At 47.5% G+C, this 24,054-nt stretch overlaps 1 protein-coding gene across 2 annotated transcripts in view; it reads right to left on the minus strand.

The window, feature by feature from the left end:
* Positions 1-3,370: 3,370 nt before the first annotated feature.
* Positions 3,371-24,054, minus strand: part of MAP3K13 (mitogen-activated protein kinase kinase kinase 13) — a 69,332-nt gene continuing 48,648 nt past the window's right edge. Inside the window, exons 5-17 of one of the 2 annotated variants that reach the window (XM_066326170.1) lie at positions 18,976-19,159; positions 18,617-18,808; positions 17,635-17,793; positions 14,638-14,796; positions 13,165-13,273; positions 12,472-12,581; positions 11,193-11,309; positions 10,580-10,717; positions 8,887-9,607; positions 7,662-7,732; positions 4,644-4,941; positions 3,893-3,990; positions 3,371-3,804 (exon numbers count right to left, since the gene is read on the minus strand). In XM_066326170.1, the coding sequence (XP_066182267.1) occupies positions 3,768-3,804; positions 3,893-3,990; positions 4,644-4,941; positions 7,662-7,732; positions 8,887-9,607; positions 10,580-10,717; positions 11,193-11,309; positions 12,472-12,581; positions 13,165-13,273; positions 14,638-14,796; positions 17,635-17,793; positions 18,617-18,808; positions 18,976-19,159 (2,393 nt within the window). In that variant the 3' untranslated portion in view covers positions 3,371-3,767. Of the gene's footprint in view, positions 3,991-4,643; positions 4,942-7,661; positions 7,733-8,886; positions 9,608-10,579; positions 10,718-11,192; positions 11,310-12,471; positions 12,582-13,164; positions 13,274-14,637; positions 14,797-17,634; positions 17,794-18,616; positions 18,809-18,975; positions 19,160-24,054 lie in introns of both variants that reach the window. The other variant, XM_066326171.1, reaches the window with a different exon arrangement.

Raw genomic sequence — 24,054 nt, forward strand, 5'->3', positions numbered from 1 at the left:
TGGCCTTAGACACTTCCAGGGATCCAGGAGCAGCCACAACTTCTCTGAACAACTTGTGGCAAGGCCTCACCCCCCTCCTCCCCCCAGGATGATACTGTGCCCAGATGGTTTTGGTATTTGCTCTCCATGAGGAGATCCACTTGGAGGATAAAGTAACCTTCCTGATAGGGAAGGGGGCAGATGGGAGACTCCAGAGCAAGGCTTCATTACATCATCCCAAAGTCCATGAAAGCCCATTCCCAGATCACCAGACCAGCCTGCAGCATTGAAGTACACTGGCTTTTTATTCCATGCATTGTTTGCTTTGATAGTCATTCTTGTTTCCATCACTGTACACTGGTCAATACAAAAAAAAAAATCAAGTTTGTCTCAGGAATCCACAGAGCAGGGAGGAGGGGATGAACACTACTGGACAGGGCCAAGATGAAATGGGTACTTAACACAACAGTGGCGAGGGCAACATTCAGCTCTGGGAGAAAATCTAGGCTAGTGTTCAGGAGCTGTCAGCAGCCACGAGAACTGGATCAGGGTACTCGGGATGCTGGAAAGGGAACCCACAGTTTACTCCGGCCCTGGAATGCAGTGTTACTACAAGGATTAAGCAAGCTCACCTACACCTCTCAACCCCAGACCCTGCCAGGAGAGGAGGTGTGAGGAACCGCAGCAGAGGTGCCCGTACAGCGATGTGGGGACTGTGTGCAATCCCAGGGAGGTGTCACTAAGGAAAATCCTACATAAGCCCCCCAGAAGGGACGGCAACCATCCCGGGAATGCGCGGGTGCTGAGCCAGCTCTGCCTGCACACAGTGAGGCCACAGGACCCGTGTGCAGGGGAGGCTGGGGTGACACCTCCAGGGGATGGGCAAGGGGCTGCCCTAGTGGCATTCCCAGAGGGATGCAGCGTCAGGGGCAGCGGGTGGGAGCAGCAACACTGGACTGGAACAGTGCAATGACCCGGGGGTGTGAGAGTACAGCTCAATGTGGCAGCCTGGAGGGGGCAGCTCTGCTTGCCCAGGCTGCAGAACAGGCCAGCATGTCCCCAGGCAAAGATGGGGAGGGATCAGCACACACCCAGGACAGCTGGCCCAGAAGGGTTTCAAAATCCCAAACACCAAGGCTCTGCAAGCCCAGTGGAGCTTCATCCCATGGTGGAGCCTATGCAGAGACCACAGGTACCCAAACCCCTCTGGAATCTGTTTGTCAGGGACTGGATCGCCACAGACAGGAGGCCCTGGGGACAGTGACAGGCCTGAGCTGGAGGCAGCTCTGCTTTGGAGCTGTTTGTGGGACTGCCCAAGGATACCAGTGCTGCCCATGGATCTCCCAGAGCCTGCCAGGTCTGAGCAGAGTCTCCCCAGGGGCACAGGAATTGGCATCCTCTGCTGGGTACACCTGATGGCACTTCTCCACCTCTCTTTACACCACAGTGTGTTATATGCACGCAGTTCTCCACTGCTAAATTCCCACACCTTGACCTCCAGCCTGAGTAACCATCTCCACCACCAAACCCCCTCTTACACCACAACAGCAAAGCCATCTCTGCCCTGCCGGCTCCTCCTGCCACTGGCTGAGAGACAAAGAACATTGGGGAGGAGAAACAAAGGGTGGGAAGAGAGAGGGAAGGAGTCAGGAAAGATCTTCACTCCTTACAGGATTCTGCCTCTGCCCAGAGCAGGGTGAGCAGGTCACTATCTCCAGGAGCCTGTTTGGTCCTGACCAGGTGATCCACTACATGGACTCACTGCCCAGGGCAACTGCCCTTCTCCCTGATGTTGTTTTGGATGCTCTGGCCAGGGAATCTTGTCGTGGTTATTCCCTTTGTGATCAATTCAAAAGCCCCTCACTCCCTGATCACCCTTCCCACCAGTTCAGTGGCTGCCGACCATCAGCCATGTGAGCAAACTGCAGCTCTGCCAGGAGGAACCTGACTGCAGCCATCCACCCCTCTCTGTTCTCTGCCCTGGAGTAACAGCATCCCTGGAAAACACTAGAGGCAGCAACTCCTGACAGCCACTGAGCCCAGCTCTGCTCCCACCCCTCTGGCGAGCAGGGAGAAGGTAACGTCACAGAGATTACAATTGTGCTAGCGGTGAAGCCAACCTTCTGATCTACAGAAATCATAATAAATAATAAAATAACATCATAACTTAAGATCTGTCTGTAGTCCAGCTACAAAAATTTAAAAATATGGGATAATTTAACTCATACAATACTGCTCTCTGTATAAGTAAGACATTTTCCTTCACTTTGCCTTGAGGCTATAAATTACCACAGTTAAGTTCAAACCAATATTTTAACATAAAATGTAAACAAACAAAGCAACAGAAGTACCTGTCCATGGTCCATTCCTGCCGTTCACCTCCAGCTGGCCGTGCCAGCCAGCACACTGGGAAGGGCAGAGGGAGAGCTCTTGCAGGGGGACATCAACTAAGGAAGGGGGGAGGGGAACGTGCTCTATCATTTTGTTCTCTTTCAATATTGTTTTAGAAGAGTAGTGTTTGAAGGGAAGGCACTATGAGTTCTATCAGAAAACAAATTTTTCTCATCTGCCAATGCCTCGGCCTGTCACATACCAGTACTATCCTCACTTGCACCTGCAGAGTTTCAGCTTGGAGGAGAAACAGAGGCCTCGGGGCACACTCGAGACACAGCCATGCCACAGCCATGTCAAGATTCCCTGCACAAAGCCTGCCACCAAGGGCAGGCAGCTGCTAATGCTTCCAAGAATGTACAGTGAATAAGGAGCCAGAGCAGGGCTGATGCTCTTAGCCAGGCCAGTGATTCCCAGTCTTCCCCCTCAACACACAGCCCTCTGCTGGTTCTCGATGCTGCTGTAGGTGAGAGGCTGCTTCTCTCAGTCCAGTCCAGGCGTCTCCAGCGTCCTCCCCAGAAGTGCTCGGGCTCTGCGGAATGTGCTTTCCACGCTTTGCAAGTCCTTGCTTGGCCAACACTGAGTTGATTGATTTCTTTGACTGACTGAAACAGACAGGAGGTAAGAGGAGGAAGTAAACTGGGAAATGGCACACTGCATCTGAGAGAAGTTTCCCTGCTCAGCTGGAGGTTGACACTCCCAGAATGAAGCAAGGATGGTGGTAAGAAGTGCTCTGATGCCAATTCTCAAGAGGACGAGGTTAGAATACATTTGCAGGATCTCACAACAAAATGCTGATTAAAAAACAAAACTAAAAATCCTTAAAATAAAACCCATCATTACATTCCTGGGGATGTATCGACTCAGAAGACCCTGGATGTTAGCACCTCAGTACCAATTTTCTCCAGGAGCATGTCCACCTTCTGATAAAAAATGACCCAGCTGGTTATACTGAAAACACTTTGTTCACAGGTGACCCTACAGTCAGGTCTTTTTCTGCTTTTCCTCATTTGATAAGACTGAGTGGTTTAGTTTTCTTGATCTGCTCTCCAATCTTCAGGGCCACGAGGCCTGGTCCCCTGTGCAAGCAGCAAGAGAATCCCCCGCGTCTGTACACAAAGCTGTCCAGGCAGGACTCCCAGGATGTTTCTCCATAGTGTGCTTGCTTTCTGAACTTTTTTTTTTTTTTTTTTTTTTTTTTTTTTTGCAACAAGTCTGTGTGTCTATAAATACAATCCACTCTTTACAGTAAAAAGTGTTAAAATGTCAAAAAAATAAATATCCATGTTACAGTAATTAGATTATTCAATAAAATACATCCCTGCCATTCTTGATTGAAATGCTCAAAGAGAATCAATTTCATTTGGACATTTTCCAGAGATTCGGGTTATTGCAAATCACTCCTGGGGTGGGAAGGAGAAGCATCTTCTCTTCCTGTAAAGTGTGATGAAGGGGAATGAAGTGGAATCTCGGGGAAATCAAAATGCCAGTACCAGGAAGCTTTGGGGGAGATCTGTATTACCAAGTAGCAGAGCTGCAGGGCTTATTGGTCCTGACCGTGGCATCAGAACACTCCCCTTCAGAAGAGTCACAGTCTGATTCTCCAAACTGTGGTGGGTTCTGCAAGACAAAAGGAAAGGGGGAGACTTGAGCACTATTCCTGTACTGCACATGACCCACACATCCCAGTCTGTCACAGCAGCCAGGCAAAGGTCACCACCTGCTGAGGAAGAGAGTGGCACACATGGGAGAGGGCACACCACTGCTCCACCAAAGGTCACTTGTCTCCCCTAAGAGAGGGGACAGCACAGAAATACCTGGTCAGAGCACTCCCAAACACAGGGTTATGAGGCGATCATGCAGCAGAGGCTCTGCCCTAACCCTCCCAAACACTTGAAAGGCTGAGAAAGGAAGAAAGTCATTCTGGCTTTGTCAGCAAGGCTGCTGATGGATGTGTCTGAGGCAGTGTATATTGACTCCATTTCATGATGTATTTTTATCCCACTTAGTGCAACTGCAAATCTGATGGTCTCCCAAGATCACACTATTCTTGACCAGCACATCATGTTCAGCTTTGTTTGTGCTACTTTCCCCCACCCACTCTTCTGCCAAGCAGGAGGAAGATTGGGTACTGCAGCAGTTGCTTTGCCATAGTACACCTACCACGGCATTTTCTAGGCAGTGTTCCAACTTTCTGGCCCTTGGATTCTTTTCCTTAACATTTATGTAGTTTTTTTCCACTGAGTGGATGGGTAAGGGGATAACCAACTCACCTCACAGCTGTGTTCATCTGCACAAAGTTTGCCCAGAGACATCTGAGTCTTGACCCTCCGCACAGCACACTCTTTGTCCGAAAGCCCATCCGACTGCGTGGAGATTTCAATGGGGATCTCTGGAGTCTGGGACAACATATCCTCCAGCTTCTCAGCCAGCTCATCCTCCAGCTTGGTGGCCAGCTCATCTGGGCTGTTGGAGTGGTCGCTTGTGTTCCCCTCCTCTCCATCCGACACAGAGAAGTTCTCAGAGCTGAAGGTGGAGTAGGACTGGCAGCTACTGATGCAGCGGTGGGGTCTGCAAACAGGGAGAGAAGTTCAGTGTTCAGCTTATATGACAGTCACAGGGAAGTTCCCGGGTGCTCTGTTCACTGCTCTGCTACACCAGGCCTTGTGGAGTGCCTTCCACATCCTGGAGCTACAGAATGCTACCCTTCTGAATGATTTAGGTCAAGACCCACATCTTTAAATTCATCTGTTTTTATTTGGTCCAGTCTGATATGTCCATATTAGATCATGTCTGATCTGCCCTGGAGCATATTTATCTTTGACAGTGCATTTTCCTAAAGGTGTTCTGTGTAATGTTTTTATTGATGACATGGATGAGGGTATTGAGTCTTCCATTAGTAAATTTGCAAGCAACACTAAGCTGGGAGTGTATGTCCATCTGTTGGAAGGTAGGAGGGCTCTGCAGAGAGACCTGAAATGATTGGATGGATGGGAAGAGTCCAGTAGGATGAAGTTTAATAAGTCCAAGTGCCAAGTCCTGCATTTTGGCCACAATAAACCCCTGCAATGCTCTAGGCTGGGGATGGTGTGGCTGGACAGTGCCCTGGCAGAAAGGGACCTGGGTGTACTGGTGACAGCAACAGAACATGAGCCAGAAGTGTGCTCAGGTGGCCAAGAAGGCCACGGGCACCTGGCCTGTGTCAGGAATGGTGTGGCCAGCAGGAGAAGGGAGGTCATTCTGCCCCTGGACTCAGCACTGGTCAGGCCACACCTCGAGTGCTGTGTCCAGTTCTGGCCCCTCAGTTTAGGAAGGACATTGAGATGCCTGAGTGCATCCAGAGGAGGGAACAAGGCTGGTGAGGGGCTTGGAACACAAGCCCTGTGAGGAACGACTGAGGGAGCTGGGGTCGTTTAGCCTGGAGAAAAGAAGGCTCAGAGGTGACCTTATCACTCTCTACAACTTCCTGAAAGGTGGCTGTGCTCAGGTGGGGTTGGTCTCTTTCTCCAGGCAGCAACTGACAGAACAAGAGGACACAGTCTCAAGCAGCGCCAAGGGAAATATAAGTTGGATATAGGAAAATGTTTTTACAAAAAGAGTGATAAAGTACTGGAATGGTCTGCCTGGGGAGGTGCTGGAGTCACCATCCCTGGATGTGCTTAAAAAAAGATTGGATGTGGCACTCGAGTTCCATGGATTAGTTGAGGTGTTAGGGCATGAGTTGGACTCAATGATCTTCAAGGTCTCTTCCAACCCAGTGATTCTATGAGTTCAAGCTAACTCACCTGGTAATACCTGCATCACCTGGCAGCCATCCCAAAAACCAGGCAGGATTTAGAACCATCCACTCAAGAAATAAGCTCACAGTTACTTGACTGTGGAAAGGGCCTTGTGCCAGGATTCAACAGCAATGGGGCAACACATCAGTTGAGGGAACATGCCAGGAGACCCACAACTGGGCGTCACAAGGGACAGGCAATTTGTCCTCCCAATCTTCCAACTTAATAAATCACAGAGGAAACAACATCACACAGGAACTGTATGAGTAACATAACTCATCCAGCCCAGCATTCTTCCTTCAACTCCAGGCAGGAAGGAATAATCTGGGAGAAGTATGAGAACAGGGTATGCAGACAAAGCCTGTTTTCTCCTGGCATCTCTTCCTGGCTTGTACCATTCAGCAGATCTGAATTCTGAGCAGAAGCTCAAACCCAGATGACAATGCTAAGAGTCATCCATTCTCCAGAAATTCTGCACTTTTGGCTCTTCATGGTCTGATTTCCACAGCACACCTTGAAAATGAGCTCCACATCTGAAAATGTTCTGGATGAAAAAAAAGCACTTCCTTTTGTTCATTTTAAAGTCCCATTTGCTTCACTGGCTGCCGCTAACATGAATGTGAAGAATCATTCCTTGTCTATTTTCTCCACATAAATTACAATTTCATGCACCTCCAGTGTTGCCTCTTTCACAACCCATTTCACATGGATTTAATCTCTTCTTCTACAGAAACCATCCCTAACCACTTGTCACACTTCTCAGTACCTTTCCAAACTTTACTGTGATCTTTGAGCTGGGGCAATGAAAGCGGCATTAAGATTTAAGATTCAGGTATGCTGTGGATGCACACAACAGGAGACAAGATTTTATTTTCTTCTCTGCTCCTTTGAATCAAACCTGTAACCTGTTTGCCTACTGGATCCCTCCTGCACTTCAAGCAGCCGCTTTCATGAAGCTACAGCACCAAGTCCATGATGTCTTTTCTGAGTACAGGACTGTAAATCCTGCTGTTCCCCAGGCTTATGTAGGAACACTCTCCCTAAGTCTTATTTTAAGGCAGCACCATCAAATTTGATCTGCTGTTGTCACTTAGCTCTGCAATCTTATCTGAATTCAGCTACAAAGGTGCTGGGCTGGAGTCTTCCCCACTGCAGCAACAACGAATAAACAACACTGGGAGTAGCCCACAAAGGGTTCCCACATCCACAAAGTCTGATCCTGGTGAAACAGATGCAGCAGCTCATTTATAGAGGCAGAATAACGTTATCAAGTGTGATCAAGCTATGCTGCAAATAGCCTGCAGCAGGAAAGCTGGGCCAGAGAAAACATTGCAGGATGGGCTGGATCAGCAAGTGGACATGTGGGATCAGCTGAGGGTGGATGGGACACACTGAATGGGATTCTGTTCTTTTGCCAGCATCTTCACCAGTCTCAGTGCTGGTGTGCAGCTGCTATGAGTTCTCCTCAGTTTTGTCCCACCAAAGAGAGATCAGAGTGAATTCGCCTTTTACCTTTGTCTACGAGGAAACTCCACTTCACTGTCAACTTCGCCCTCCTCCTCTTCTGACGACTCATCCCCGCTCTGGCAGGAAACAAGGACAAAAAGGGTGTCACATCTGGGGAAGTACAAACACGGCTGACCTTTGGTCGTCCAGGACAAAGTCACTGCAAAACAGTGCAAAAGTCTACAGGCTGCAAGAATCTAGACCAGGAAACAGCCTGGGTCACGAACACTGACTCAGACACTGTATACCAGGAGGTTGTTTGAGGCAGCCTCAAGGCTGCTATTCCCGAATCTGGAGAGACTGACTGGGAAATACACTGGAGTATTTTAGCAGGTATGGAGTACAGAACATTCCAGATTCTCACTGAAGCAAATCAAGTAATTAGTATCACATAGAGACCCACATAAATTATGGAGGTGATTCGGCACTCTTGGCTTTACCCTCTTCTACCACGGCCCATTAATAGAGCAGGATGGAGGATGACACAGCCTTTGCCAATGGGTTTCACCAGTTAGGAGAACTTGGGATTTGTTCCATATCTCAGTAAGCACAGAGCCTTTTATTTTCCTTCTCCCATCCAAATCTACCCCCACGCTGTTGTTTTTTTACAGCCTCCTTCTATCGCATCCTACCTCAGCTCCTCATTCAGATTAAGCCTTTATCTCATCCCATCCCCTTGTTTTACAAGGTCCTACTGCCTTCATGCTGGGGCCAAACCACACTCTTGGTCTGGTAATTATACTATTTTCCTTGACTTTTCCAGCCAGGCCCAGTTTTCCTGCTCTTTGAACTCAGACTGGTTCTTCTCTCACCACCTGGATGGAAGCAGGAGGAACAAAGAGCTGCTTCTGAACAACTGTGCCATAAGCTCCTTTTTACTCTTGCAAAATATTCACAAAACACAGGAGAACTACGACTTTCAGTGTAAGGGGAAATTCCTGGCAAATACACCAAAAGGGATGTCCTCAAGACCATGGCAAATGTTAAATCTCTGCCCTGAGACACAGCAGCACTACAGATTCTCAAAGAAACTCTCACGCGACATTACGGAACAATTTAAAGAATTCATTGATCCCTTCCTTTGGAGACAGGCTTGAAAGCATTTTGAGACTGTTTCAACATCAGAAATTCAGTAGGACAAGTCGCAACTCAAACCAATTGGCGAAACTGCACGTAACAGAACCAGGCCCTACCAAAACCACATCTTCAAACCCCAGTGCCCTGTCCGCACCTTTGGGAGGGATCTTGCTTTGCAGGGCAGCCCTGAGGAAGCCAGGTGCTGGGGAGTGCCCAGGGCGGACGCCGCCGTGCCCTGCTCCTCCAGCTTCTCCATGAACTGCGCGCTCTCGTAGAGGGCGGCGGATGCCGGGGACTGCGGGCGGCTCCCTCCCGGTTCCACGGCCGCCATCTGCGCCTGGCCACTGTCCTCGTCCCTGCACTGCAGGCAGGGGTCGTAGGGATCGGGCTGGCAGCACTCCCAGCGCCGGGCTGTGCCGTCGTTGCCGTCCAGGCCGCGGCGGCAGTCGGCCTCCATGGCGGTGGAGATGAGGTCGGGGCTGGAGCCGGACATGCGGCGCTGGGCGTGGTTGCTGAGGGGGCTGCGCAGCGCGGCCGCGGGCCCGAAGTACCGCAGGTTGTTGGCGCACGTGGCGATGTCCTGCCCGTGGGCGTGCAGCCGCGAGTGCTGCCCGTGGGGCCCGTGGCCGGGCGGCTGTGGTGTACCGGGGGCGTGCGGAGGGCCGGGCTGGGGAGCGTCGTCTTGCGCTGGCTGGTTTTTCAAGATCCCTGCAAATTCGTTGTAGCTGCCTTTGCTGTTCCCCCGGCGGTGCCGGGGCTTGCTGCGGTACCGGCTTTTGCCACTCAGGGTTGACATCTTGGGACTTCCTGAGACCGGGGAGCCGTTGGATGCTGCCTCTGTGCTGGGTATGCCCTCTGACTTCAGTAAGTCTGGCCTGCGAGGCAGGGAGAGGCAGTTACATGTCAAGCCACAAAGAAGTGACACCAGCCCAGAGCCAGAATGAAGAGGCAGCTGGAGCCAAAAGCACACTCTGCATCCTAAAATCTGCCCTCCCCTTCAGCTGCTTCACTCCTGCATTTTGGTCCCTGTGATTCTCTCCACTTAACATCCTTTCATTCAGCCCATCTTGCTCTATGCTCCCATCTTGCTGGTTTTTTTCCAATAGCTGTCACACGCTCTCCTTTTCCGCTCTGATTTTGATGTTCTCTCCCAAAATAGCTCCCTCCCAGGACCCTGGAATAGAGCATGGCTCTCACTCTGTGCATTTACAATGGTGGTGATCAGGCTGCTCATCGAAGAGCCATGTGGAGATATTAATTCAGAAGTGATTATTCACTGGTAATCAGGACTAACTCCTGGAAATCCCCAAAAAAATAAAGACTAAGACAACTCCTCTAGAAAAAAAAAAAATCTCCCTATCTAAAAGTCATGCAGAAGAGAAATAACTGAAAGGACAGCATGAATTCCCAAATCTCAAATCCCAAATTAATTCCTCAACAATTAATCCATCCTTCCTGAGGCCTGCCTGATTTCCAAAATCCCTTACCCTGGTTATTCCCATCCAAGTCAAGGACGATCTTGGACCGTTAGGAATTTGAGAAAACACAGGAGATACCTCCTGTCCAAGCACCATCATCTGCTCAAAAATCACATGGATCAACAATTCATTTATTTAACCAACACATCCTGTGATTCTGTGGTTCCAAGAGCTGCCCGGTGGTAGGGATGGCAGAATTCATCCCTTTCACCTTAAGATAATTAGACAATTATGGTTCTGAGTATCAGACCAGGCTCAAGTGTGAAACCCCTTTGTCCCACCCAGCATTTCATCAGGCTCAAAGGGAAGAAACTGCACAGTGGGGATCTACTACTGGCTCTGGCACAGGACTGGGTTGTTATTTCTCACCGTTTAGTCTGGCTGCCTGGTTTATGGGAGACCCCTTTCCTCTTCATCAACTTCTCCACTGTATTGGGATGGATTATTGGTCTTACTGGGTGGCGTTTGTAAGTCCCAGGGTATTTCTTTTCCACTGCTTGTTCCCTCCTGAAACATCAAGGAAAGGAAAAAAAACCCAAAAAAAACCCCACATCAGTTGTCTCTCTCTCCACCTGCTGCTCCCACTGAACAAGAACTGGCTCCACAGGGAACATGCTGCATGCCCAATTGCTCTGCTGGGAAAGGGCACAGACACTTCTAAATTCCTTCTGCAGGCATCAGGCACAGGTCCCTGGCACACGGCCCAGGAGCAGCACTGCCATTCCCTTCCCACATGGGCCAAAGGATGTTAGCACCACACAGGAAGGTGCCTTTCTCCAGGTCAGTAACCACTGACAGTGGTCTGCAGGAGTTCACTCCCAAAGGCCCTCTCCCTGCTCACCAGCAATTCCCTAACCTTTGTAGTTTGTCAGGGGTCACTAAATCTACAAGTGCCACTATCCAGTTTAGAAACGAAGCACTGTTTGTGCTCTGCTGTGTGCAGACTGCCACGTGTACATCATCATCATCCCCAGACACGTACTTGATGAGCTCCTTCTCCCGCACCTCCAGCTGCAGCATGATAGCACTGAGCTCCATGTACAGGTTATTGGCTCGCTCCAGCTTCCTCTCGTAGTGCTCACGGATGTCTAATGCATGTCTGAAAGGCAGAAAAGGCTTTATTTTAGCCTGACTTCCACAGATCAAGAGAAGAGAGTCAGGAAAAGTACAGGTGCTTAAGGAGAAGGCCTTTTAAAAGTCAAATTTGCCAGCTGTACTGCACTGTATCCCAGATACAGCTGTGAATGATGATTGATTAAGAGCCTGACACAGCAATAAATCATGGCATGGTTTATAAAGTGTTTAACAACCTTGAAAGAGTGGCAACACTTCTCCCTGGAAGAGCTGCAAATGCCTCACACACACTTAGGAGCCTCTGGCCAAGCCTTGATCAGCCTGTTTGCACAGAGAAGGGGCTAAACCAGCCTCTACAGAAACAGGAAAGAAGTCATGTCTGTATTTCATTAACAGCAGGGTGTCCCCACAGCTCCAGTACAGCTGAAAGATGAGGCCACCCAAAGCTCCCTGGGGACAGGAAACACTGAACAACCACTGCCTCAAATTGCCCAGACAAGGGGCCCTTTGGCTTCTCAGATTTGACACAGAACTCCTTCTTAGAGTTTTATGTTTCTCTGTCAACTGTATTTACAAATTTGTATCACAGGAGGAGACTTTCCCTTCTTTAAATAAACCTTCTGCTTTCATTTTTAACATTTTGGTCTAATGTTCAAAATGCATTTCAGTGGGCTGTTCATATGAAGTATGTTCACTTCTTTGGAATAACTAACCCAAAGGAAGTATCAGGGCAGAGAAAGCTCACAGCCAACCTCAGGATGGATTTCCCACTGAGACAGATGTATCTGCTTCAGTGCTGTTATCACAAAAAACAATTCTCAGGCAGAAATATTCCCTGGGAAACACACAAACCTTTGCCACCTTGTCTGGAGCAAACTGTTGAGACTGCTCAAGAACAGCAACAGCTCCCACTGCTTCTCTCCAGCTTCCCACCAGCCAAGAGTGCTCATGGCCTAGGCTATGCCCATGGGAATTTTGGTTTCTGGGTTCACAAGGAACTTAGGCTTCCCAAATCTATACCACCAGGAATACTGGGTCCTGTTTAGGGAACCTCAGTACAAGAGGAGAATAAAAAGTGTCAGGGGCTGGAGCAGGAGGCCCTATGAGGACAAGCTGAGGGCCCATTTAGCTGGGAAGGGAAGGCTGGATGGGAAAAGCAAACAGTAACCACAAGGCTGTGAACACACCTCAGCTCTTCTCTTCGACGGCGAATCAATTCTTCATCCAGCCGGTGGATACAAGTTCCTTCACTTTTAATTTTCTCAAAATGTTTCTTCACTTCTTCTCTCCATTCAGCCTAGGAAAGCAATTTACTTTTAGCTATTTACAAAGAATTGGGATCTGTAGGAGCACCACAGAAAAACTCTTGGGCAATGTTCTTTGTGTCTGCAGGAAATTACAGCTTTGGGTTGAGAACGTATTTTTGTTAGCTGAATTATTTTGGGTAACAACACCGCAGCACATTTAGTGCCAGCATTTTCAAATGGTATTTACAACTTTGTGCTCCAAAAAGAAAATTTAAAACATATCTGCATTTTCTAAGAAATATTTTTTTAATTCCTAGAGTTCTTCTTGTTCTAAGAAAACATTTTATTTACTTTTGGTAGAGAAAATAATTTAAAAGGCTCATGATTTTGAAAGCTCTATGATGATACCTGTCTAGAGTAATACTCTATTTGCCCCTTGAAGCCCTGGTTCCTGCAACAGAAGTCTCAGCTTGGGAAAGTTTGGATAAAAGATTTTCAAACACCCATCATGTTGCTCCTCCAAAAATCAAACTGAAATCATGGATCCAGACTTTCTCTACTCAATGCACCCTTCAAAACCAGATCCTTGGAGCTAATTCCAGCACTCACAGGCTCCAGCTTTTCCCCAGTTACCTGGGATTTGAAGTAGGTTTCCTGAGGAGTGGCCAGCACATCAGCAGAGGCGATGTCCAGGTGCATCAGTGTCTGCCGGAAGGACGGACGGTTCCGGGGCTTGCTCTGCCTGAAACAAAACAGAAACAGCCAGGGCTGAGGTAAGGGATGGGCACTGCCAGCCTCTCCAGCCCTTCTGGGGTGAGGGATGGGCACTGCCAGCCTCTCCAGCCCTTCTGGGGGGAGAGCCCTGCTCTTCTGAAAGGGTTTCACTAGATCCTAGTCTCTGAACCAAGCAGCTGACAGGTTAGAGCAAAGGAGCTTTTCTGTTTTTTCTCTTTTGCTGAATACAATTTAATTGTGCTAGAGGTGGTTTATGATGACCCATTCTGAAGAAGCAAAAGAGGTACAAAATCTGTAAGACAAATAAATGCAACTACAGAGTGAAAGATAGGAACAGTTTCACTTTCTAACCCTACTTGTTTGTCAAGAAGAAACATACTTTGTTTTGTTGTCCCATCAATTTCCAAATTTTGTAATGAGAAGACTCAAACTACTAGAAATGAAAACTTATATTCAGGGTGCTTCTAAGCACTAAAGGTCTGTGAGTTGTCACACAGCACATGCCTGAGTACTGCAATGTACTGAACAGTCCTAAAGATCACAGAAAAGTACAAAACCATTTGGATTTTCGAGAAAAAGGACTAGCGCTTGAGTTTCAGGACTGAATCCAATTTGCATAGGGCAAGAGCAGCTTCTTGAGCCTCCTCTCCCCTACCAACCACGTCCTTCCACTAGGTGGGGATACAAGTGTTTGTAGGTACTCCGTTGTACCGAGCTGCACAAGCTGCCACAGCCCGACTGCTGCAGCTCAGGGTAAACAGCCACTGGGAAAGATCCACACATTCTCTGGCCTGTTGTCCTCTTTGTGCCATGCGGAGGATGGCTGGTAAAACCCATGCAGTGGGAAAATGCTGGAAGACTCCTTACACTGTGGCAAGATGTAATTACAAAGACAAAGCATCACTGTGAAATCCAAGACAAAGAATTTCAACTCTAATGTGGTACATGGAGGGAACTGAAAGCATTTTCCATATTTTAACCTGGAAAATCTGTGTTCTAGACAGAAAGCTCGTATTTTTCTTTGTCCAGTCCAAAAGCCAGTTGCTTACAAGGGGTTTTCAGAGAGAAAAAATCAGTTCCCTTCACTCCGGATGTGGCCTCAAGGAAACTTTTCCCTACTTTCCTTCCAGCTCCTTTTGTCTTCCACTTATCCCCTACTTTTTATCCCCTACTTTGCTACAGCAAAGTAACACCCTCTGTTAAGGCTCCTGAAGATATCCTATGGTCCAGGCCTGGTGCCACAATGAGGCAGAATCCAAAATGTTACAACTTCTTGCTCTCTGCTCTGGGCTCCATATTCCCACCCTGACCTTCACAGGTTTTGCTGGGAGCCAGCCCTAAATCTGTGCTGTGTGTGGTTCAGGCCCTTACCAGGTTTGCTTCATGAGGATTTTGAAGCCATCTGGGCAGGTGGAAGGGACAGGAAGGTGGAGGCTGTTACTGCCCACTCCCCAAATGATGGCCGAAGAGTCCACATCCTTGTAGGGAATCTCTCCCGTGAGCAGCTCCCACAAAACCACCCCAAACGACCTGATGAAGAAATAAACCAAGATAAATCGAGTTCATACAGAAGCTGTTAATAGAAACATCTGGAGCTTGAAAAAAAGCACTTGGTTGGGCAAAACAGGGAAATAGGGATGTCTGGTCCGAAACCGCAAGTAGGTGCAACAGTGGTTTTTAACACACCAGGTAACTCCTCTGCTCCAGCACTGGGCTGAGCACAAAACCACACTGGTTTTCACCCATCCTTTCCTGCTTCTTTATGAAATTTTAAAGATCATGAAAGCACATCTTCTGTACAGATTAAGCCTTTCTCCTGTTAAATGAAAATACTCCAAAGTCTACTCTCACACAGACTTTGGACTGTTCTTGCTGGTAAAGAACAGATGTTTGACTACTGCACAGACTGACAAGTGCCTTACAGAGACAACACAACAAAGGTTTTGTTGGATTTTTTGTTTGCTTGTTTGTTTTTGGTTTTGGTTTTTTTGGGTTTTTTGGGGTTTTTTTTTTTTGTTGTTGTTGTTTTTTATTTCATTTAACTGGTTTTGTTTTGTTTTCCCTAACCAAAAGCTCCCTCTACTGTTACCTTTAGTCCCAGGTAAGAGTTTCAAGGTTTGAGACTCAGCCCAACAACTACTGCAACACAGAAATTAGGAAACAAATGCTACTTGCATACTGTCCCAAAAGCACATGAGGTCTCATCTGATATTCCTTTTGTTCTGAAGAAAGGAAGGATAAAGAAAGAAAAAAAATTAAGGGAACTCAGTCAGGGAAAGAATCTCCTACAAGAACTGAAAGATGTAGGTAAGAAAACTCACTTTGCTTCTCTTCTTTAATGAAGTTGTCAGAAAGAACCAAACCCCTAATTTCTAAGAGCAAACATTTGTTTAGTATACAATCATGACCCGATAAAACACCAAAGAAACACCAAACCAGTCAATATAGAGGTAAATAAAATGCTGCTGAGAACCACCAGCACTGGTACTGCACATCAACAACTGGGCTGTGAGACAGAGGAGGCACAACCACCTCCATTTCCAAGCCAGATGTGCCACCTTACTCCATGTGTCCCATTCCTCTGTGGCACACCGACCCTGCCAAGCTGGAAGCTACAGCCAGGTGAAAGGTGAGAAGGGTGTTTCTGGCTTGTACCAATATCCAGTCCTTTTATTAAGTACAGAAGAACTTCTAAGGGACAAACTACCATCAGTCAGGAAACAATTTCAGATGAAAAACACTGCACTTTCAAAGTCCATTGGCTTCAAGTCATGTGTAAAAAAAAAGCAACAAACAAGCAGAATTTGAATATTTCTCGCCTCAAAATCCTTTCTTGTGGGCTGCAGGAAAGCAGGGATCCAGGAGATTGGACAAACTACCAGGGAAAGCTCATCTGGTTTCATATTTGTTATGACTAAGAACTGACAAAGGATTTCCAAGACTCCTGATAAGATTATAGATCTATTTTTTTGCATGCTGTTAGAGATGAGAGAGAGCAGACATATAAGCAGCTCAGGCAGGAACTGTGCTTATTTGTTGGCAGCACTCACAAACATCATTTTTATTCATCTGGAGGGAGAAATGGATGGCAAGGGAGACTGAGCAATCAGCATTGTTGTGAACTCCAGAGGAACTGGCACCAACAAGCAGCATCTCCAAGTCACTGAGGGAAGGAGCAAAGGTTTTACTGGACAGGATGTTCTGTGAAATATTCCTGAACATAAACCACTCTAAAGGAGAGAAAAGGGTGGAAAGGGTGGAAATCCAGCACTGCTTGTCTTCACAATCCTGTGATTCAAAGGGAGGGGTTCAGCAGACAAATGCTGGGTGTGTTCTCTTTCCAGAACAACCCAAGTGTTCCTCCCAGAGGCTGTGCTGCAACCTGGACATCCAAAATAAACACACAAGACACTGTGGGCACAAGAGCAACTGCACACCACAGATTAACACCACCTTCCCTGCAGGAAATCTTGCCCTTCAGGTCAAGTCCAGACCCAAGACAGAACTCCAGCAGCAGCTCCTGACTCCACTGCACCCTGGACCACCCACGGCTTTGTCCAGCAGCTCCCTGCCCTGCCAGGGAAGGGACAGCATCTGAAGCTAAAAAACCACAGGAAGCAAAATCCCACCTGGCTATAAAGCAGAGAGAAGGGCATTTGTCCTGGCTGCTGGCATTGAACATGCAGAAATAACGAGGCAGAAACAGATGCAGCTCCCTTGAGGGCTCTGAAACCTGTGGAGAGGCTTCCCAAAGGAACCCCGAGGCTGAGCCCTCTTAAGCATTTTTAATAGCAGAGACTGAACTGTTCTTTGCATTCTTTTGGACACAGACCATGTTCCACATCAATGGAAGCAGGTTCCAAAATTCTTACACCATATCCTGGTTTCCTCCTCTTGGATCTGGGATTGGATTCACTGGACTGTAATCGTGAGGCTGCCCATACAACCACCAGCCTGGTGTGCAGGAAGCACAAGGGGGTGGGGAGCAGAGCAGGGGCCTCCCCCAGCTCCTGAAGAGGGACAGAAGTGATGGAAAACCACCCTGGATGTTGAGGATGCTAAGGGGGCCCTGAGCACGGCACTGGAAGAAATCTCTGGGCTGGATAACAACACAGGGAAGAATTTCTGCATTCGCTTCCTGCAAGACAGACTGTCTGCACTGAGCCTTAGCTGGACCTGCAGGTGAGCACCCAGCCAGCATACCTGTGTCATTTCCCTTTCCATCAGAGGCCACCAAAGCTCAGGGTACCAGGCAGAAGGAGAAAGGAACGGCCCACCACAGAGCAAACCATGCTCAGGCACAGAATGAGGAAAGAACATGGAAGGTGCTGGGAAACCAAGGGAATGAACAGAAGGTGAAGGACTCACCAGATGTCCACCTTCTCGGAGACAGGCTCGTTCCGTATCACCTCCGGGGCCATCCACGCCACTGTCCCCGCAAAGGACATTTTGGTACTTTTATCGCTGAGCTCTTTAGACGTACCAAAATCTGAAATCTTTACTGCATCTGTGTGTGTAACCAATACACTGGAGAAGGGAAAAAAAAGAAGTCAGCATTTTGTTATTTTTCTTGCACTGCAACAGGCACTAGAGTAATCCCTTAATCAACACAACCTGTTGATGAGGCCACACTGCTCACAAGTGCAGTACAAAAGAAAAGATTTTGTGTTTTCCCCAATAAAAGCTCTCACGCTCTTTTGAGTGGTTGTGTTTTGTGCCTTAAATGCATTTCTTAATGCTACGAGTCAAAAATCAATCTCAATAAAACTGCAAATTAACAAGTAACTGAGGATCCAGAGGCCAAGCTGTACCTTAAATTGTGCTGTAAATCATCTAAAAGCATTATCTTAATGCACTGTCACAGACTAAAGAAGTAATAAACATCTACAGAATAAGAATATAAAGAAGCCAGAAAGCAACAGAGAAATGAGGAAGAGACATTCCAGAGAACCAGGGAAATAACAAGAGAATAAGAAGGAAAAATTAAAAGGCAGGAGGCAACAGAATATTCCACTTTCCAAAAAGACCAGGTATGGTGAAATCATTAAATACTTCCAGATTGCTATTTATCACAGAAGGTACTGGTAAAATTTCCACTCTTGTTAAATGCCAACAAGTTGCTATAGTTTCACTCTCATTAGTTTTAAGTCAACATGGAAGAAAAAAATAGTAGAGCCTTTGGACCAAACTTTAAACTATTTCTCAAGAAAAGGAAAAAATAGCCCCAACTGGGGGATGTTTAAGCATCTGAGACTCACTTTGATGACCTGAAGAACCACAGCTGGGGGATGTTTAACTTTGGTGACATGAGGAACCCAAACTAAAGGACGTTTAAGCAGCTAAGACTCACTTTGGTGACTTGAGGTCTCGATGGATGATTTTGTGGAGGTGCAGGTAGTTCATGCCACTGGCAATCCCTGTGGACCAGTCCACCAGCAGCCGTGGGGTAACCTTCCTGCCAGCCCGCAGGACCTCATAGAGCTGCCCGTGGGCACAGTATTCCATGATGATGCAGTAGCACGGGGCCTGGGTGCAAACTCCCCTGTCAAAGAGAGCACACAGTGAGGAGCAGCAGACACACAACTGGACAGGAAGGGTGAACACCACTTTGTCCTAGACACAGCTTAACTCCTGGATTGTAAAAACCTTCCCAGAGAACTTGAGGGAACGGCTCTTGCCTGGACAAAGCTGACAAGGGTCACAACCTACTTGAAGGCGATAATGTTGGGATGCTTGAGCTTCCGCAGGTGCTTGATGTCCGTCTCGTTCTGATCCCTGACTTTCTTGATGGCCACCTCCTCTGCCCGGAATTTCCCCAGGAAGACAGCTCCCTGTGCCCCGCTGCCCAGCCACTGCAGCTCCGAGATCTCCTCGAACGGCACCTCCCACGTGTCTGGGCACAGGCAAAAAAACAGGAGAATGGAAAAAGGCAAGACTGTAAAAATTGTCAAAGCACACCAGGGCAGCACCTGCCTCCTCCTGCACCACAGGGTGGGCTCTTCTGTCGGGAGTAGGTGACATCTTCTCCTGGCACAGCTGAGGCACACACCACATGTGCTCAGCCCCAACAACCCTTTCAGCCATCCCAGCCACCTCCAGCCTGCTCATTCCCATCCTTCCACCTGCTTTTTCACCACCCTGCAAACCACTTGTGTGAGCCACTCCAGCTTGGCAGGCAGCAATTTACCATACCAGGGACCCTGGACTGGCAATTTTGGGAGGAGATCCTCTACTCCAACACTGAACAAAGTGCATGACTCCATTGAAAAGCATAGATAATAAAAAACGTTTAACACTCACAAATTACATTAAAAATATTGAGAGCCTTTTTCACTCCCTGAAATAAACAAAAATAAGAAATAACATCAGAGGTGGCAGGCTGTAAAACACAGAGCAGCAACCACCAAGATAGCCGACACAAAGCACATTAACCACCAGCAGGAGGCACAGAAATAGGTCCTTCCCACACCAACATCATGTATATCAATGTCAAACAGGCAAAATAACCTTAAGCAATTCCTCCTGTTTGGTACCACACGCATTTGTAGGATAATGCCAGAGTGGTCCAGCAGCACTGTATAAACTGCTTGAAGAGAGTTGCACCCACCAGAACAGAAAGCCCTATTCCCTGTCAATCACTTGAAGTTACCTTAGGTCTCACAAACAGCGGGATAAAAAACAGGCAATTGTTTATTTACTGTAATTCAATGAAGATCTGCGTTTGGAGAATAAATTATTTAGCAGCAAACCCAACAAAGTAACCCAGTGATTTCTGAAATAAAAGGAAGTCACACCTGTACAGATCTCTGTTTCAGATGACTACAAAGGTGTGTCCTCATCTCATCCAGAGTCAGAGCCTTTGGGCTGATCCCAGGGCTGCAGCTGGGATTATGGCACAGTGTCCATTCTAGATAGTGTTACCACTGAAGGGAAACTTGTATATCCCAACTGTCTGTGGGCTGATCCCAGTTCAAAGCTTTCCCTGGGATCATTCCTGCCAGGGGCAGGCAGTGGCTGCTGTCTCCTGTCGAGCCAGCACTCCCCAGGCACAGCCATGGAAAAGCAGCTCTCCCCCAGAGCCAGACCCCAGCGCTCCTTCTGCTCACTGAACTGAAAACAAAAACATTGCTCATCCACAGCACAAATTCCCTCCGCCTTGGCAGGGCAGAGTTCAACTCCCAGCACATGTTCTTCCCAGACACAAGGCTATTTTCCATACTCATGGATCCGCTTGCAGCTCTGAACATAAATTGGCATTTAAGTCTTAGGACATTTAAGCACCAAAAGATTTTAAATAAAGAAAATAATTAAATAATTAATAAAATTAATTCATTCATTTATAATTAAATCAAGAAGATCTGTATTTCTATTTAATTCACAAATGCATCACTTCTAAAAGGAGGTGGCAAATAGAGGTGATTTTTGTGCATGTTGATGAACACTATTTTTATACGGGCAACATAGAAACTATTCTGATGTACTGAAATAGCTGTTTCCTTCACAGACTCATGGAAAGGACTGGGATGGAAGGGATCTTAAAGGCCATCCAGTGCCAACCCCTGCCATGGGCAGGGACACCTTCCACTATCCCAGGTTGCTCCAAGCCCTGTCTAACCTGGCCTTGGACACTTTCAGGGATCCAGGGGCAGCCACAGCTGCTCTGGGCACCCTGTGCAAGGCCTCAGGACCCTAACAGGGAAGGATTTCTCCCTAGTATCCTATTGCTGCCCTCTGGCAGTGGGAAGCCATTCCCCGTTGTTTGAAATCTCCTTCCATCCTTACCTGTGGGAAGTCTGTCTTTCCTGTACAGGACACAGAATACTGACATCCATTTCCATGAAGCATCTACAGTTTGTGAACAGTAATGGATAGCTGTATCACCTTGGAACCCTGGTTTGCTCTTAATATTCCCTATCAGGTAATATTCCCTTCCTCTAATATTCCCTCTGCAATGGCAAAGGCTGAGAGAGGCTGGAAAACAAAGTAAGCAAAAGTTCATGTGGCTCTTCCTGCAAAGTCATCTTGTGTTCATTTCAGAAGACTCAGAATGGGATATGCTCCCCCATATCCAATTTTCAGCCTGGCTGTCAGGGGCACAAGTCAGGAAAGAAGTTTCAGTGTAGTGACAGTAAAATATCCCACATCTTTGGAAATACCAAAAGAACAAAGAGCCAAACCATAGGTAACATACAGTGCAGCAGTCAGACTCTTCTGGGCCTTAAGAAACCAGTGGGATACTTCCCCTAAATAAATTAAAATGTAAGAGCAGCAGGAACTGCGCAAGAACTTGCGTTTCTGAGGTGATTAAGAACCATTTGAGTAGAATGATGAGAATCTATTTCCCATGGGGAAGAAACGCAGGAGCAGCCTGAGCCACTGAACCAATCTATTTGGAGGAAGTTTTTCCCAGCACTGGCTGCTCTCCAGCACTGGCACTGTGACAAGAAGCATCTCTGGTTTGCACAGACCCCCTCAACACAAGCACCCTCCAATGGGCACCTTGCTCTCCAGGTACACACAAAAACTCTCACAACGATGGCAAACACACAACTTGTGAAAGGGAAGGTGAAAGCAGCTCCTGGAGACAGCTTCTTAATCCAAAGGAAATGGCTGGGAAGCCTAATGAGTCTCTAGGAAACACAAACAAGTCTTGCTTTAAAGTGTTGGAGTCCCCACAATCCCAATTAAATAACTGGTAGATGCAAATTAAAGAACTGAGTGTGTCTCCCTGAAAGCACTCACCAATAGTCTTTAGAAATCAGGGTAAACAACTGGAAAAACATAGGAGGGAGGGATTTTATGGGTCAAACCCCAAGTACTTAAACTTCAGATAATCAGCTGGCACTGGACAATACAAAAGCAAACATTCCCTGCAGGAATGACTCCTCACCAAGCAGCAACTGCATCACTTGATCAAGCAGCACAGAGCCTGTGGCAGCTCCCAGCTGACCAGCACTCTGCCCAGCCTGTGTCCTGCAGGGAAGAGCAGGCACACCTCTCTTGTTGACCATTTGGGTGTCAGGAAGGACACTCAAGGAGAAATTTCAACAAGAAGATAATGCAGATCCATGTAAAAGCTGTTCTTGTCTTTTCCCTCTTTCACCAAGTCATGAGCCAAAGCTTCACAGGCAATATGGACTCGAGGACATGAAACTTATCTGTATTTTACTACTTGCAACCACAACACCTCTACCATGCCCCAAAGAACAGGCCTGCAGGATAGCCAAAGCAGGTCAGCAGAGATACCAAGAAGCAAAAAGCACCACAAAGCACGTGGAGGCAACATAAAATGGTTTGTGTTGGAAGAGATCTTAAAGCCCATCCCATTCCACCCCCTGCCATGGGCAAGGACACCTTCCACTATCCCAGGCTGCTCCAAGCCCTGTCCAGCCTGGCTTTGGACACTTCCAGGGATCCAGGGGCAGCCACAGCTGCTCAGGGCCTCCCCATCCTCATAGGAAAGGATTTCTTCCTAATCTAATCTTAATCTCTCTTCTATTAGTTTAAGGCCATTCCCCCTATCTCCTCACAAAAAAAAAGTTCCCTCTTTTTTATAAGCCCTCTTAAAGTACTGGAAGGCCACATGGCTGCAGATCCAAACTGGACTCATACCCCTGTTGTTGATTTAGCCCAACACAAAGGATTACTCCTGGATGAGGCTTTAAGTAGTTGTCTGATAAAGAAAGGGGGGTGGGAGGGGGAAATCATCTGCACAGATCCATGGCAGCAGCCCAAAGCTGTAAAGCAGCTCCCAGGGAAATGAAAAGCCACCACAATCCTCTCCCTGCTGCTGAAAGAGCCCCAGACATTTCCTCAGCCACACAACACTTGCACAAACACAATCTATGCATCCTCTGTGCTCTTGCTAAAAGACAGCAAAATAAAAATAATCACATACATCAGTTACTGAACTGCTGGCTTGTATGTAGCTGATGAAATGCACACACAGATGATTTTCTGGTGGCAAGAAGCAAGAATGAGATCATCTGGAAAAGAAAACATGAATATTCTCACAAAATCCTCAAGTTTCAGCATAGAAGCAGTTTGAAAAGATTTATCCTTGGGTAACATAAGTGTAGTACTGCCATCGGGATAACAGATGTCATCAGGGCCAGACAACTGAGCAGCTCCAGAAGAAAAAATAATATTTTTTTTTTGATCTTCCTTTTACTCCCCTTTCTAATAGTGAAGACACTGAAAATGCAGCTCAGCCACACTGGCTACATATAGCTGATCCCAATTAATCCTGAGCCTTACCACATCCGTAGCCCGTTCAAATCTGCACTTCTAGAAAGGCCTGATGCCAGCAGCAAACAGCAGAGTGCCCCAAGATGTGTGGCCCTGAACATGCTCCCAACACAGAGAACAGCAAGACACCCTGTGCACAGGAAGGAGCTCTGTGTGCACCCTCCAGCCCCAGCACTGCTCTCAGCTGCTCCTTTTCATTCGTTAGTGCTTCAGTCTTTTAGTTTGGTGACTTCCATACAAAAGCAAGTGTCCCGTGGGCCACCAAAGCACAGATTGCACTGTGGTCCCCAGTGCAGCTGCTGGCCCAGTTCTATGGGAAATGGGATCTCTCTGTCACACAGGCAGCTCTCCCAAAGCCACTGCTCCAGGGCCACAGGAACACACCAGCATGGCATGGCTCAGAGCCAGCAGTGGGGACAGGCGTGGGACACACAGAGAACTGCTGGGAGTGGCCACTGCCACTCTGCATCTCTGGCCTTGCGTCAGAAATTTTTAGCTTCATTTACAAACACTGAGCATCCAACCCAAAGCACTGTCACA

This window comes from Sylvia atricapilla, chromosome 10 (assembly GCF_009819655.1).
Source record: "Sylvia atricapilla isolate bSylAtr1 chromosome 10, bSylAtr1.pri, whole genome shotgun sequence".
Taxonomy (NCBI): domain Eukaryota; kingdom Metazoa; phylum Chordata; class Aves; order Passeriformes; family Sylviidae; genus Sylvia; species Sylvia atricapilla.